The 16,202-nt window shown below is 47.9% G+C and overlaps 1 protein-coding gene across 2 annotated transcripts in view; it reads left to right on the top strand.

The window, feature by feature from the left end:
• The first annotated feature begins 6 nt into the window (after positions 1-6).
• The window catches only part of ZDHHC12 (zinc finger DHHC-type palmitoyltransferase 12), a 39,941-nt gene continuing 23,745 nt past the window's right edge, over positions 7-16,202 (top strand). Inside the window, exons 1-4 of one of the 2 annotated variants that reach the window (XM_063936445.1) lie at positions 7-218; positions 3,497-3,633; positions 3,716-3,802; positions 4,065-4,228. In XM_063936445.1, the coding sequence (XP_063792515.1) occupies positions 122-218; positions 3,497-3,633; positions 3,716-3,802; positions 4,065-4,228 (485 nt within the window). In that variant the 5' untranslated portion in view covers positions 7-121. Of the gene's footprint in view, positions 219-3,496; positions 3,634-3,715; positions 3,803-4,061; positions 4,229-16,202 lie in introns of both variants that reach the window. The other variant, XM_063936444.1, reaches the window with a different exon arrangement.

Raw genomic sequence — 16,202 nt, forward strand, 5'->3', positions numbered from 1 at the left:
AAGCTCAGTTCCTCCGAGCAATGTCCGGGCAGAGCAACAGGCCGGGTGCTGCCAGCGTCCCGCTGTCTGTTTCCGGCCTCCGGAGGAGAGGGACCGGCAGAAGCCGGGGTCTCCGGCCACCATGTCCCGCAGTGTGTTCGGTGCCGGCCTGCTGATCAGGGCGGTGCACTCGGTGCTGAGCTGGGGGGTGACAGCGGTGCTGTTCCTGCATGACACCGGCAAGTGGCTGTTCTCCTGGCTTAGCCCACTTGATTCTAGCATCTACCGTTCTCCTGGGCCCCGTCCCGGGCTGATGTGTTACACTGACACCCGTGCTCCTGGTTCACGCAGCATCAGTCCGGTTGCTGGGCGTGCTTGTTCCCATATAGGCTTACCATGCTGTCCCTTTAAACCGGGACCTTCATAGATTACGCAGGTTCTGGGGCTTGAAGTCAGCGGTTTAAAGGGACAGTATGGTAAGCCTATATATAGTACAGGTAATAGCCCCCACATGTCCTGGCTGCTGGTCATGCCTACCCCTTAATCTTAAACTGGGTATACACCATACCATATATCAGACAATACTGCAATCCACTATGGATTGCAGCGACCATTGTATAGTGTGTACCCTCACATCTGGCACATCTGCCCATTGTTTGATGAGTTGGAAGGTTGCATGGTCCCATTGGATGTGCGGGACGTCCAATGAGCCGATTCCACGGCCGATGCGGTGTTAAATATTGCATGTGATGATACGTTGCGTTGCTGTACAGCGGATTGTGCAGGGTACACAGCGATGTATCGTTACGTAACGCCGCTGGGAAGCACCATGGTCAGGTGTCTACTCTGGTTTTCTCAGCAGCTTACAGTAAAAGAGCAATATAAGTACAGTCACGCCCCCGGATCTGTGTACACCACAGTATACGATATATTGTGCCATGTTGGTACTCTTCGACCAATCTGCACGACCATTGTACAGTGTGTGCACCAGGTGCATCATTTTCACCTGTCGGTCTTCGCATTGTCCTATTGGATATTGTGCACGTCCAATGAGACGATTGCACAGACGACGTGTTCTTCCATGAAGTATGTAGCGACACATTGCATCGGCGTACGACGGATTGTGTAGTGTGTATAATGATGCACGATATATCGTTACATTGGGTCATTCAGGTGTGTACCCAACTTAAGGCTGCCTGGCCTGGAGATTCATGTGAGCAAAAGCCGGATCCTATTAGATGCATGCTAATATGTTGAGAAAACAGGATCCACCGAAAAAGATGGTTCACACATAAGGGCCTAATTCAGACCTGGTTGCTGCAACGGCAGCGATCGCAGGCTGAAGCCCTATGTCTTGTGCGCACGCGCAGCGGTCACTGGTTAACAGGCAAGGGTGGGAGGGGGCGTGCCGGCGGCATTTGGGTGGTGTGGTCTGGACAATGCAGGCGTGCCCGGACCGATGCTGGGGTGGGTGGTGGCGGCTACTCGATGTCACAAGAACCCACTGTGACCAAAAACATGGGTGGGGGGCTGGCAGGTGGGACTGACTAGCCCTGTGCTGGGCATCCCCCCGCGGGATCCGGTCTGAAGATCGACAGTATCTAGGTCGACAATGTTTAGGTTGACCACTATAGGTCGACAGTCACTAGGTCGACATGGATGGAAGGTCGACAGGGTTTCTAGGTCGACATGTGCTTGGTCGACAGGTCTAAAGGTCAACATGAGTTTTTCAAAAAAAAATTCTTTTTTTGAATTTTTTCATACTTAACGATCCACGTGGACTACGATTGGAACGGTAAAGTGTGCCAAGCGGTAGCGGAGCGAAGGCACCATGTCCGAAGCATGGCGAGCGAAGGCGGTGCTCTAATTTGGGATCCCGGTCACTCTACGAAGAAAACGACAAAAAAAAAACCCCTCATGTCGACCTTTAGACCTGTCGACCTAGCACATGTCGACCTAGAAACCCTGTCGACCTTCCATCCATGTCGACATAGTGACTGTCGACCTATAGTGGTCGACCTAGATACTGTCGATTTGATGAACCACACCCTCCCCCCGCATATCAGAGATTTTGATAGTAGATCATTGATTCCCTCATAAACCCGAGCATATCATATCTGCAAATTGGTTTTGCATAATGCCCATAATACAGTCTGCATGTATATACAGATTTGTATGAATCTGACACTTGTGACTGGAAAGGTGGGATGTTGGAGGAAAGGGCGGCTTAATAGGGCACTAGGGCGGCCTAACAGCGTACAGGGCACAGGGTGTATTTGTGAACAGATGTAGAGACATGTTTGTTTTCATTTAATTCAAACGTAATAGCAAAGACACATTTCACTATAAAGGCAAAATTTGGTATGAGTCTGGTCTACCCTGATATAAACCTGAGGCATTTGCTTCTGACGCAGATCTATGTGCAATTGTTGGCGTTTATTGAACGCATATACGTCGTGATTTTGGATGCAAAACGCATTTGCCATCTTCATTAGCCTCGTGTAGTCAACATCTGTCCATTCGCCATCAGTATGAATTGTGCGTACTGTGGGGGTGTTTACTCTGTGTAGACAAGTTGCCATCTCTCCCTATTTTACAAGGACGGTTCAAGTTGTTTTGAAATGTATTACTTTAAAAAATGGGGTTTATGCAGAGGATGTATTTTTGTCCCTTTTTAATAAAACTCCTCATGCTATTTTTATCTCTTTCAAGTTGGCACATAGGAGCTTAAGAAATGGGCGGTCTTCCTCCTTTTCTTCTTCCTCATCTTTTTAGTGTGTTAAAACACATCATACTTGCTTTACAACACATCAAACACAGCAGTTTATCGCAGGTTAACTTTGCACCTATTGCACAAACGTTGCAGCGAAAATGGCTTATCGGGGTATACACGCTCCCCTTTTTAGGTCCTGTCCTATTCCAAAATCACAAAAACGGAATTCACACGATAATTCCAGCTGTCAAAACCAGAGAGAAGTATAGCAGAAAATGGGGAAATCTGCCTGTACTGCCAAAAAAGCCAAACTAATATAGAAAAACATTATAGAAGTCTGTTAGTGGCCATAATAAAACTGTTGTGGTACTTAAATTGTATCAAATGGCGGTTGTATGCATTTTTTTAAAATAAAATGAAAAAGGGATAGAAAGCTGTTATTTTTTTAGCAAAATAAGTGCTCTCATTAAATCAGGGGTACATAAAAAGGGCATAAGTATATATTTGGGTAATTTACAGGTACTTTTAAAAAAGTAAAAAAATCAAAAAACCTTAACTACTCCCACCTGCAAGCCTAAAAACACTTGTTCAACTCATAAAGCATCCCAATATACCTGTCCCATACCTTGTACCCCAATTTCCATCATGTTGAATTTTTTACCCAAAAAATGCGATAAAAAGCCGTTTTTATCGTGAAACCATGTTTTCACGGCTAATAGGATACCCCCCCTCATGTTGTAACCCTTACGGTAATTTCATTAAAAAACATTAAATATCTTTTTCTCTCCTCCATGTAACATTCAGATCTTTACCATCAGGAGGATGACTGGATCTATCTGCAGCCTCTGACATTCGTGGCTGCGGTCATGTGCTCCGTGGCGCTTCATCTCGGGGTGTCACTTATGGACCCAGGCTATGTATATATGGACAGTGATGAGAAGGTGATAGGACTTTGTATTTAGCTTCTGTTCTTTATTATAAGCAATCCAAATAAAGTTACTAATTGTCTTCTATAAATATCAGTCTTTTCCCGCGGACGACGAGCAGGAAATGATGTCACTGAAACCCAGCCCGGTGCGAATGAGGCGCTGCGGATACTGCCTTTTAAAGGTAGGTGTGTTTGGTGTATGCACTCCCGGTGTAAATGACCTTTTCTATTCATTCTCTATGATATAGCAGAGGAGGCTGTAGTTCTTTTTCAGCTACTAGAATGCTGATGAATGTGTCCCCTTCATTTACATGCTATAGCCACTAGCACCGGGCATGAAGATTCCAAAATTGCTTTACAAAACACAAATTGATAGTAGCAGTTTGAGTAGTTTGCAGACATCCTATAATAGACACAGACCTTCCTTCCATTGTTCTACAGCAGCCAATGAGGGCCAGGCACTGTAAATCCTGCCAGCGCTGTGTGCGGAGATACGATCACCACTGCCCCTGGATAGAGAATTGCGTTGGTGAGAAAAACCACCGGGTCTTCATCCTGTACCTGACCGTCCAGCTTATGGTACTGTTCTGGGCTTTCTGTTTAGCTTGGTAAGATGCATCACAAGATCTACCATTTACACCAGACTTATTATAAAGGGGATGTAGCCACTAGGTCAACATTGATAATATGTCGTCAGGTAACGTGTTGACATTCTCAAAATGTTTGCCTGGGAAATGTGCAGTCGGCGGAGTGGGTTAGGCTGCATGTGGGGTAGGCACTAGAGTGATTTTAGGGTTAGGCACTAGAGGGAGGGTGAGGGGTAGGGATTAGGAATAGGGGAGGAATACTCACCGGACTTGTCGGAAGTCGCACTGGAACAGCCGCAGCTGTCAGTAGCAGGTAAGTGACCTCTGAGCCACCAGGGATAATATGTCAAAATTCTTACATGTCAGCATTCCATCACTGTCTACATGAGGAATGGCGATATGCCATACCACGATATACAGGATCTGACCAGAAACCATCAGGCTGGGAAACTAGGAATTAATAGTTTTGGGTACAGTTCATGAAAACAAAATACAAACTTTTTATGTTTTGGTCCTCTCCACCCTAGTCCGGTGGGTTCCCTACCCAACATCCCAGAATTGTGCTCCTCTGCCCCTCCCTGTGGACTTTACCTGACTCAGCGGTGTTGTCAGTGTTCCTCCCTGTGGTCTTTACCTGACTCAGCATTGTTGTCAGTGCCCTCCCTGTGGTCTTTACCTGACTCTGCGTTGTTGTCAGTGTTCCTCCCTGTGGTCTTTACCTGACTCAGCATTGTTGTCAGTGCTCCTCCCTGTGGTCTTTACCTGACTCAGCGTTGTTGTCAGTGCTCCTCCCTGTGGTCTTTACCTGACTCTGCGTTGTTGTCAGTGTTCCTCCCTGTGGTCTTTACCTGACTCAGCGTTGTTGTCAGTGCCCTCCCTGTGGTCTTTACCTGACTCTGTGTTGTTGTCAGTGTTCCTCCCTGTGGTCTTTACCTGACTCAGCATTGTTGTCAGTGCCCTTCCCTGTGGTCTTTACCTTACTCAACGTTGTTGTCAGTGCCCTTGCCTGTGGTCTTTACCTGACTCTGAGTTGTGGTCGGTGGCACTCCCTGTGGTCTACACCTGACTCAGCGTGGTTGTCAGTGCCCTTCCTGTGGTCTTTACCTGACTCAGCGTTGTTGTCAGTGCCCCGCCCTGTGGTCTTTACCTGACTCAGCGTTGTTGTCAGTGCCCCTCCCTGTGGTTTTCACATGACTTGCTGTTAGTGTTATATATAATGGTAATGAGCTCTGGGCGCTACAGGGGATAAGGAATAATGTAATATATTATAAATTATTATATTAATATAATACAATAATATCTGCTATGTAACACTATATACACTGTACATTTTATATATATATATATATATATATATATATATATATGTGGAAAGAATAGAGGCGGCACTCACGCAGACTTTTGCAGGTGTAGAAAGGTCAGTTTAATGTACATTAAACTGACCTTTCTACACCTGCAAAAGTCTGCGTGAGTGCCGCCTCTATTCTTTCCACATGCATATGAGGTAATACCTCTGGGAGGGCACCGCAGCTTCTACATCTTTACAGAGGAGTGCCGGGTGCTTTATGTGTGTATGTATGTATGTGTGTGTGTGTATATATATATATATATATATATATATATATATATATATATATATATATATATATATATATATATATATATATATATATATATATATATATATATATATATTTCTCTAACGTCCTAAGTGGATGCTGGGGACTCCGTAAGGACCATGGGGATTAGCGGCTCCGCAGGAGACTGGGCACAACTATAAAAGAAAGCTTTTAGACTACTGGTGTGCACTGGCTCCTCCCACTAAGACCCTCCTCCAGACTTCAGTTAGATTCTTGTGCCCGGCTGAGCTGGATGCACACTAGGGGCTCTCCTGAGCACCTAGAAAGAAAGTATATTTAGGTTTTTTATTTTACAGTGAGATCTGCTGGCAACAGACTCACTGCAGCGAGGGACTAAGGGGAGAAGAAGCGAACCTACCTAACAGGTGGTAGTTTGGGCTTCTTAGGCTACTGGACACTATTAGCTCCAGAGGGATCGACCGCAGGACCCGACCTTGGTGTTCGTTCCCGGAGCCGCGCCGCCGTCCCCCTTACAGAGCCAGAAGCAACGAAGAGGTCCGGAAAATCGGCGGCAGAAGACTTCGGTCTTCACCAAGGTAGCGCACAGCACTGCAGCTGTGCGCCATTGCTCCTCATGTACACCTCACACTCCGGTCACTGATGGGTGCAGGGCGCTGGGGGGGGCGCCCTGAGGGCAATATGACACCTTGGCTGGCAAATATACATCATATATAGTCCTAGAGGCTATATAGATGTAAAATTACCCCTGCCAGTATTCCAGAAAAAGCGGGAGAAAGTCCGCCGAAAAGGGGGCGGGGCTTCTCCCTCAGCACACTGGCGCCATTTTTCTCTCACAGTTCCGCTGGAAGGAAGCTCCCTGGCTCTCCCCTGCAGTCTGAACACTACAGAAGGGTAAAAAAGAGAGGGGGGGCACTAAATTTAGGCGCAGTATAGATAATATATATATATATATATATAAAAAAGCAGCTATAAGGGAAAACACTCATTGATAGTGGGATCCCTGTGTTATATAGCGCTCTGGTGTGTGCTGGCATACTCTCTCTCTGTCTCCCCAAAGGGCTTTGTGGGGTCCTGTCCTCTGTCAGAGCATTCCCTGTGTGTTTGTGGTGTGTCGGTACAGCTGTGTCGACATGTTTGATGAGGAGGCTTATGTGGAGGCGGAGCAAATGCCTGTAAACGTGATGTCACCCCCTGCGGGGTCGACACCTGAGTGGATGGTGCTGTGGAAGGACTTACGCGACAGTGTCGACTCCTTGCATAAAAGGTTTGACGACATACCTATTGTGGGACAGCCGGCTTCTCAGCCTGTGCCTGCCCAGGCGTCTCAAAAGCCATCAGGGGCTCTAAAACGCCCGCTACCTCAGATGGCTGACACAGATGTCGACACGGATACTGACTCCAGTGTCGACGACGATGAGACTAATGTAACTTCCAGTAGGGCCACACGTTACATGATTGAGGCAATGAAAAATGTGTTGCACATTTCTGATGTTACCCCCGGTACCACAAAAAAGGGTATAATGTTTGGAGAGAAAAAACTACCAGTAGCTTTTCCTCCATCTGAAGAGTTAAATGAAGTGTGTGAAGAAGCGTGGGCTTTCCCTGATAAAAAGCTGGTAATTTCTAAGAGGTTACTAATGGCGTACCCTTTCTCGCCAGAGAGATAGGTCACGTTGGGAAACATCCCCTAGGGTGGATAAAGCGCTCACACGCTTGTCAAAGAAGGTGGCACTACCGTCTCCGGATACGGCCGCCCTGAAGGAATCTGCTGATAGAAAGCAGGAGGCTATCCTGAAATCTATATATACACACACAGGTGTTATACTGAGACCGGCTATTGCTTCAGCCTGGATGTGCAGTGCTGCTGCTGCGTGGTCAGATTCACTGTCAGAAAATATAGATACCCTAGACAGGGACACTATATTGCTAAACGTAGAGCATATAAAAGACGCACTTTTATACATGAGAGATGCACAGAGGGATATTTGCCGGCTGGCATCCAAAATTAGTGTAATGTCCATTTCTGCCAGGAGAGGGTTATGGACTGGGCAGTGGACAGGAGATGCAGATTCCAAACGACACATGGAAGTTCTGCCTTATAAGGGTGAGGAGTTGTTCGGGGATGGTCTCTCGGACCTCGTTTCCACAGCAACAGCTGGGAAGTCTACATTTTTACCCCATGTTCCCTCACAACCAAAGAAAGCACCGTATTATCAGGTACAGTCCTTTCGGCCCAATAGGGGCAAGCGGGTTAAAGGCGCGTCCTTTCTGCCCAGAGGCAGAGGTAGGGGAAAGAAGCTGCAGCATACAGCCAGTTCCCAGGAGCAAAAGTCCTCCCCCGCTTCCTCTAAGTCCACAGCATGACGCTGGGGCTTCACAGGCGGAGCCAGGTACGGTGGGGGCCCGTCTCAAAAACTTCAGCAGTCAGTGGGCTCGCTTACGGGTGGATCCCTGGATCCTTCAAGTAGTATCTCAGGGGTACAAGCTGGAATTCGAGACGTCTCCCCCCCGCCGTTTCCTCAAATCTGCCTTGCCAACTACTCCCTCAGGCAGGGAGGCAGTGTTACAGGCAATTCACAAGCTGTATTCACAACAAGTGATAGTAAAGGTGCCCCTACTTCAACAAGGAAGGGGCTACTATTCCACAATGTTTGTGGTACCGAAACCGGACGGTTCGGTGAGACCCATTTTAAATTTGAAATCCTTGAACACATATATAAAAAAATTCAAGTTCAAGATGGAATCGCTCGGGGCGGTTATTGCAAGCCTGGACGAGGGGGATTACATGGTATCACTGGACATCAAGGATGCTTACCTACATGTCCCCATTTACCATCCTCACCAGGAGTACCTCAGATTTGTGGTACAAGATTGTCATTACCAATTCCAGACGTTGCCGTTCGGTCTATCCACGGCTCCGAGGGTCTTTACCAAGGTAATGGCCGAAATGATGATACTCCTTCGAAAGAAGGGAGTTTTAATTATCCCGTACTTGGACGATCTCCTGATAAAGGCGAGGTCCAGAGAGCAGTTGCTGGTAGGGGTAGCACTATCTCGGGAAGTGCTACAACAGCACGGCTGGATTCTGCTGTTCCTAGGGATGGTTCTGGACACAGAACAGAGAAAAGTGTTTCTCCCGGAGGAGAAGGCCAAGGAGCTGTCATCTCTAGTCAGAGGCCTCCTAAAGCCAAAACAGGTGTCGGTGCATCACTGCACGCGGATCCTGGGAAAAATGGTAGCTTCCTATGAAGCGATTCCATTCGGCAGGTTTCATGCAAGAACCTTTCAGTGGGACCTGTTGGACAAGTGGTCCGGATCACATCTTCAGATGCATCGTCTGATAACCCTGTCTCCGAGGACAAGGGTGTCTCTGCTGTGGTGGCTGCAGAGTGCTCATCTTCAAGAGGGCCGCAGATTCGGCATACAGGACTGGGTCCTGGTGACCATGGATGCCAGCCTTCGAGGCTGGGGAGCAGTCACACAGGAAAGAAACTTCCAAGGACTATGGTCAAGTCAGGAGACTTCCCTGCACATAAATATTCTGGAACTGAGGGCCATTTACAATGCCCTAAGTCAGGCAAAACCCCTGCTTCAAAACCAGCCGGTACTGATCCAGTCAGACAACATCACGGCGGTCGCCCATGTAAATCGACAGGGCGGCACGAGAAGCAGGACGGCAATGGCAGAAGCCACAAGGATTCTCCGGTGGGCGGAAAATCACGTGTTAGCACTGTCAGCAGTGTTCATTCCGGGAGTGGACAACTGGGAAGCAGACTTCCTCAGCAGGCACGACCTCCACCCGGGAGAGTGGGGACTTCATCCAGAAGTCTTTCAAATGATTGTAAACCGGTGGAAAAAGCCACAGGTGGACATGATGGCGTCCCGCCTAAACAAAAAGCTAGAAAAATATTGCGCCAGGTCGAGAGACCCGCAGGCGATAGCTGTGGACGCTCTAGTAACACCGTGGGTGTACCGATCGGTTTATGTGTTCCCTCCTCTTCCTCTCATACCAAAGGTACTGAGGATAATAAGGAGAAGAGGAGTAAGAACTATACTCATTGTTCCGGATTGGCCAAGAAGAGCTTGGTACCCGGAACTTCAAGAAATGATGTCAGAGGACCCATGGCCTCTACCGCTCAGACAAGACCTGCTGCAGCAGGGGCCCTGTCTGTTCCAAGACTTACCGCGGCTGCGTTTGACGGCATGGCGGTTGAACACCGGATCCTGAAGGAAAAGGGCATTCCGGAGGAAGTCATTCCTACGCTGATTAAAGCTAGGAAAGAAGTAACCGCAAACCATTATCACCGCATATGGCGAAAATATGTTGCGTGGTGTGAGGCCAGGAAAGCCCCAACGGAGGAATTTCAGCTGGGTCGTTTCCTGCACTTCCTACAGTCAGGGGTGACTATGGGCCTTAAATTGGGTTCCATTAAGGTCCAGATTTCGGCTCTATCGATTTTCTTCCAGAGAGAACTGGCTTCACTACCTGAAGTTCAGACTTTTGTTAAGGGAGTGCTGCATATTCAGCCCCCTTTTGTGCCTCCAGTGGCACCTTGGGATCTCAACGTGGTGTTGGATTTCCTAAAGTCACATTGGTTTGAGCCACTGAAAACCGTGGATTTGAAATATCTCACGTGGAAAGTGGTCATGTTGTTGGCCTTGGCTTCGGCCAGGCGTGTATCAGAATTGGCGGCTTTGTCATGTAAAAGCCCTTATCTGATTTTCCATATAGATCGGGCAGAATTGAGGACTCGTCCCCAGTTTCTCCCCAAAGTGGTATCAGCTTTTCATCTGAACCAACCTATCGTGGTGCCTGCGGCTACAAATGACTTGGAGGCTTCCAAGTTGTTGGATGTAGTCAGGGCCCTAAAAATCTATGTTTCCAGGACAGCTGGAGTCAGAAAGACTGACTCGCTCTTTATCCTGTATGCGCCCAACAAGTTGGGTGCACCTGCTTCAAAGCAGACTATTGCTCGCTGGATCTGTAGTACGATTCAGCTTGCACATTCTGCGGCTGGACTGCCGCATCCTAAATCAGTAAAAGCCCATTCCACGAGGAAGGTCGGCTCTTCTTGTGCGGCTGCTTGAGGGGTCTCGGCTCTTCACCTTTGCCGAGCAGCTACTTGGTCGGGGTCAAACACGTTTGCAAAATTCTACAAGTTTGACACCCTGGCTGAGGAGGACCTTGAGTTTGCTCATTCGGTGCTGCAGAGTCATCCGCACTCTCCCGCCCGTTTGGGAGCTTTGGTATAATCCCCATGGTCCTTACGGAGTCCCCAGCATCCACTTAGGACGTTAGAGAAAATAAGAATTTACTCACCGGTAATTCTATTTCTCATAGTCCGTAGTGGATGCTGGGCGCCCATCCCAAGTGCGGATTGTCTGCAATACTTGTATATAGTTATTGCTTAACTAAAGGGTTATTGTTGAGCCATCTGTTGAGAGGCTCAGTTGTTATCATACTGTTAACTGGGTATTGTATCACGAGTTATACGGTGTGATTGGTGTGGCTGGTATGAGTCTTACCCGGGATTCAAAATCCTTCCTTATTGTGTCAGCTCTTCCGGGCACAGTATCCTAACTGAAGTCTGGAGGAGGGTCTTAGTGGGAGGAGCCAGTGCACACCAGTAGTCTAAAAGCTTTCTTTTATAGTTGTGCCCAGTCTCCTGCGGAGCCGCTAATCCCCATGGTCCTTACGGAGTCCCCAGCATCCACTACGGACTATGAGAAATAGAATTACCGGTGAGTAAATTCTTATTTATACATACGCACACACACACATACTTCTTATGTTCTTTCAGTAATGCAGATGCAATTTGAAAATAAAAAATGAAATACAAAAAAAACAGCATGGTGTATTATCCTAAAGACAGTGGTGGTGTATACGTCTGTATGCACCTTATAAAATATGTTCAAGCTGGAGGGTGCAGCATAATAATCTCATAAAGAGCCAAGAACATATAAAAGGCAAATAAAACAATTAGCTCGCACAGAGCAGAAGGCTATAATGTACAGACACATTTGCAACGAGTTTGTAATAGACGTTCTGATGAAATATTGAGTATAATGACCAGTACCAGAGGGAAACGAAAGGTCAGCCAGCGTTGGTGCGGGAGGGATTCTGGGAACACGGTCTGATTGAGATGTGGTTCGACGTGATACTGGTGCTGCTTACATAGAAGCAGCGGTCATAGCACGAATATGGTAATGCAGCAGGGGGCGTTGCATCCCCTGCTGCATTACTGACCCAAATTGTGTCCTAGGATGTAGTATTAGATCATCTGCGACACCATCGGTCAAGTTGCATGACCCATAGGGTCACAAAAGCCGGCTGTCACAGTCCAACAAAGAGGCCAGGAAGTGTCAATCTCCCAACGGAGATACTGGCCTCGTCTCTCCCCCACAACAGCTGCAACGCCTCAGTTTTGGGAAATAGAGGTCATTGGCACCCCCTCCCAACCCCTAAAAGACAGCAGTCAATCACTGACCATCTGCGTCTGACGACGTGGACCCGTCTGCATGCAGTTCACAGCATGCAATTCTTGCCGCGTTTTGAGAAAGGGCTCTTCTTCAGGGCTTCTACAACAATTCTCACTATAGTAGAACTACCTGCAGGTTCTGCTGTTACTTAAAATTACTTGATGTTAGACCGATCAATGAGGAGTTTCTCAGTAATGAACCCGTTCAACCCTCCCGCTCCTTTCCTTACTTCACTTCATGTGCCCCTTCCCCTCTTCCCAGTTTTATTTCGAAAAAGAACGGTACAACAGATTGGTGTACAGTTGAAAAATGTTTATTGCTCATGTATAATTATTTCTCTTACGTCCTAGAGGATGCTGGGGACTCCGTAAGGACCATGGGGTATAGACGAGCTCCGCAGGAGACATGGGCACTATAAAGAACTTTAGAATGGCTCCTCCCTCTATGCCCCTCCTCCAGACCTCAGTTAGATCCTGTGCCCAGAGGAGACTGGGTGCATTACAGGGAGCACTCCTGAGTTTCTCTGAAAAAATAATTTTGTTAGGTTTTTTATTTTCAGGGAGCACTGCTGGCAACAGGCTCCCTGCATCGTGGGACTGAGGAGAGAGAAGCAGACCTACTTAAATGATAGGCTCTGCTTCTTAGGCTACTGTACACCATTAGCTCCAGAGGGAGTCGGAACGCAGGTCTCCCCTCGCCGTTTGTCACAGAGCGCGCCGCCGTCCTCCTCACAGAACCGGAAGATAGAAGCCGGGTAAGTATTGAGAAGAAAGAAGACTTCAAAGGCGGCAGAAGACTTCACTAAGGTAACGCGCATTGCTCCCACACACAACACACACGGCAGGCACTGATGGGTGCAGGGCGCAGGGGGGGCGCCCTGGGCAGCAATTTTAAACCACTAGGACTGGCTAAAATGAATATATAGGCTCCGAGCGGGACCGAAGCCTGCCGCTGAGGGGGCGGAGCTTGATCCCTCAGCACTAACCAGCGCCATTTTCTCCACAGACACTGCAGAGAAAAGCTGGCTCCCCGGACTTTCCCCTGCTGAACACGGTGACACAGGGCGGAAAAGAGGGGGGGGGGGGGGCAATTGTAAGGCGCAGTGGGTGTATTATATGCACATAATTATATAAAAGTGTTATTTATCTGGGAATTGGTTTACCAGTGTCAGTTGGCGCTGGGTGTGTGCTGGCATACTCTCTCTCTGTCTCTCCAAAGGGCCTTATTGGGGATCTGTCTCCATATAAATATCCCTGTGTGTGTGGGGGGTGTCTGTACGAGTGTGTCGGCATGTCTGAAGCGGAAGGCTGTTCTAAGGAGGAGGTCGAGCAGATGATTGTGGTGTCTCCGTCGGCAACGCCGACACCTGATTTGTTGGACATGTGGAATGTTTTAAATGCAAATGTGACATTATTACATAAAAGGATGGACAAAGCAGAGTCCAGGGAAAAAGCAGGGAGTCAATCCATGGCTTTGACTGTGTAACAGGGCCCTTCAGGGTCTCAAAAACGTCCCCTATCCCAAATAGCAGACACTGATACGGACACGGATTCTGACTCCAGTGTCGACTACGATGATGCAAGGTTACACCCAAGGGTGGCAAAAAGTATTCATTATATGATTATTGCAATAAAAGATGTTTTGCATATCACAGATGACCCCTCTGTCCCTGACACGAAGGGTACACATGTTTAAGGAAAAGAAACCTGAGGTGACATTTCCCCCATCTCATGAGCTGAACGCATTATTTGAAAAAGCTTGGGAAACTCCAGACAAAAAACTGCAGATTCCCAAAAGAATTCTTATGGCGTATCCTTTCCCGGCACAGGACAGGGTACGGTGGGAATCCTCGCCCAGGGTAGACAAGGCTTTGACGCGCTTATCCAAGAAGGTGGCGCTACCGTCTCCAGACACGGCAGCCCTCAAGAATCCTGCTGATCGCAGACAGGAAACGACTTTAAAATCAATTTATACACATACGGGTGCTTTGCTCAGACCGGCAATAGCATCGGCTTGGGTTTGTAGCGCGGTAGCAGTTTGGACGGATACCTTGTCAGCTGACATTGATACCCTAGATAGGGATACCATTTTATTGACCTTAGGTCACATCAAAGACGCAGTCTTATATATGATGGACGCTCAGAGAGACGTCGGCTTACTAGGTTCAAGGGCCAACGCCATGGCGATTTCTGCTAGGCGAGCACTGTGGACCCGCCAGTGGACGGGTGATGCCGACTCAAAAAGGCATATGGAGGTTTTACCTTACAAGGGTGAGGTTTTATTTGGGGAAAGTCCCGCGTACCTGGTTTCCACAGCTACCGCGGGTAAATATACTTTTTTGCCTTATGTTCCCCCACAGCAAAAGAAAACGCCACAGTATCAGATGCAGTCCTTTCGGTCGCATAAGTCCAGAAGAGGTCGGGGCTCTTCCTTCCTCGCCAGATGTAAGGGTAAAGGGAAAAGAATGCCTGCTACGGCCAGTGCCCAGGAACAGAAGTCCTCCCCGGCTTCTACTAAATCCACCGCATGAAGCTGGGGCTCCACTGAGAGAGTCCGCTCCGGTGGGGGCACGTCTTCGACTCTTCAGCCACGTCTGGGTTCAGTCGGACGTGGATCCTTGGGCGATGGAAATTGTATCCCAAGGCTACAAGCTGGAATTCGAAGACGTGCCTCCCCGCCGATTCTTCAAATCGGCTTTACCAACGTCTCCCCCCAGAGAGGGAGATAGTTTTAGCTGCAATTCAAAAGCTGTGTCTACAGCAAGTGATTATCAAGGTTCCCTTAATACAACAGGGAAAAGGGTACTATTCAACCCTATTTGTGGTCCCGAAACCGGATGGCTCGGTCAGAGTCTAGAGATGTGCACCGGAAATTTTTCGGGTTTTGGGTTCGGTTCCGTGGCCGTGTTTTGGGTTCGAACGCGTTTTGGCAAAACCTCACCGAATTTTTTTTGTCGGATTCGGGTGTGTTTTGGATTCGGGTGTTTTTTTTCAAAAAAACCCTAAAAAACAGCTTAAATCATAGAATTTGGGGGTCATTTTGATCCCAAAGTATTATTAACCTCAATAACCATAATTTCCACTAATTTTCAGTCTATTCTGAACACCTCACACCTCACAATATTATTTTTAGTCCTAAAATTTGCACCGAGGTCGCTGGATGACTAAGCTCAGCGACCCAAGTGGCCGACACAAACACCTGGCCCATCTAGGAGTGGCACTGCAGTGTCACGCAGGATGGCCCTTCCAAAAAACACTCCCCAAACAGCACATGACGCAAAGAAAAATGAAAGAAAAAAGAGGTGCAAGATGGAATTGTCCTTGGGCCCTCCCACCCACCCTTATGTTGTATAAACAGGACATGCACACTTTAACCAACCCATCATTTCAGTGACAGGGTCTGCCACACGACTGTGACTGAAATGACGGGTTGGTTTGGACCCCCACCAAAAAAGAAGCAATTAATCTCTCCTTGCACAAACTGGCTCTACAGAGGCAATCCTCCGATTCATCACCGTGTACATCCCCCTCCTCACAGATTATCAATTCGTCCCCACTGGAATCCACCATCACAGCTCCCTGTGTACTTTGTGGAGGCAATTGCTGCTGGTGAATGTCTCCATGGAGGAATTGATTATAATTCATTTTAATGAACATCATCTTCTCCACATTTTCTGGAAGTAACCTCGTACGCCGATTGCTGACAAGGTGAGCGGCGGCACTAAACACTCTTTCGGAGTACACACTTGTGGGAGGGCAACTTAGGTAGAATAAAGCCAGTTTGTGCAAGGGCCTCCAAATTGCCTCTTTTTCCTGCCAGTATACGTACGGACTGTCTGACGTGCCTACTTGGATGCGGTCACTCATATAATCCTCCACCATTCTTTCAATGGAGAGAGAATCATATGCAGTGCC

The sequence above is a fragment of the Pseudophryne corroboree genome, chromosome 8 (assembly GCF_028390025.1).
Source record: "Pseudophryne corroboree isolate aPseCor3 chromosome 8, aPseCor3.hap2, whole genome shotgun sequence".
NCBI lineage: Eukaryota > Metazoa > Chordata > Amphibia > Anura > Myobatrachidae > Pseudophryne > Pseudophryne corroboree.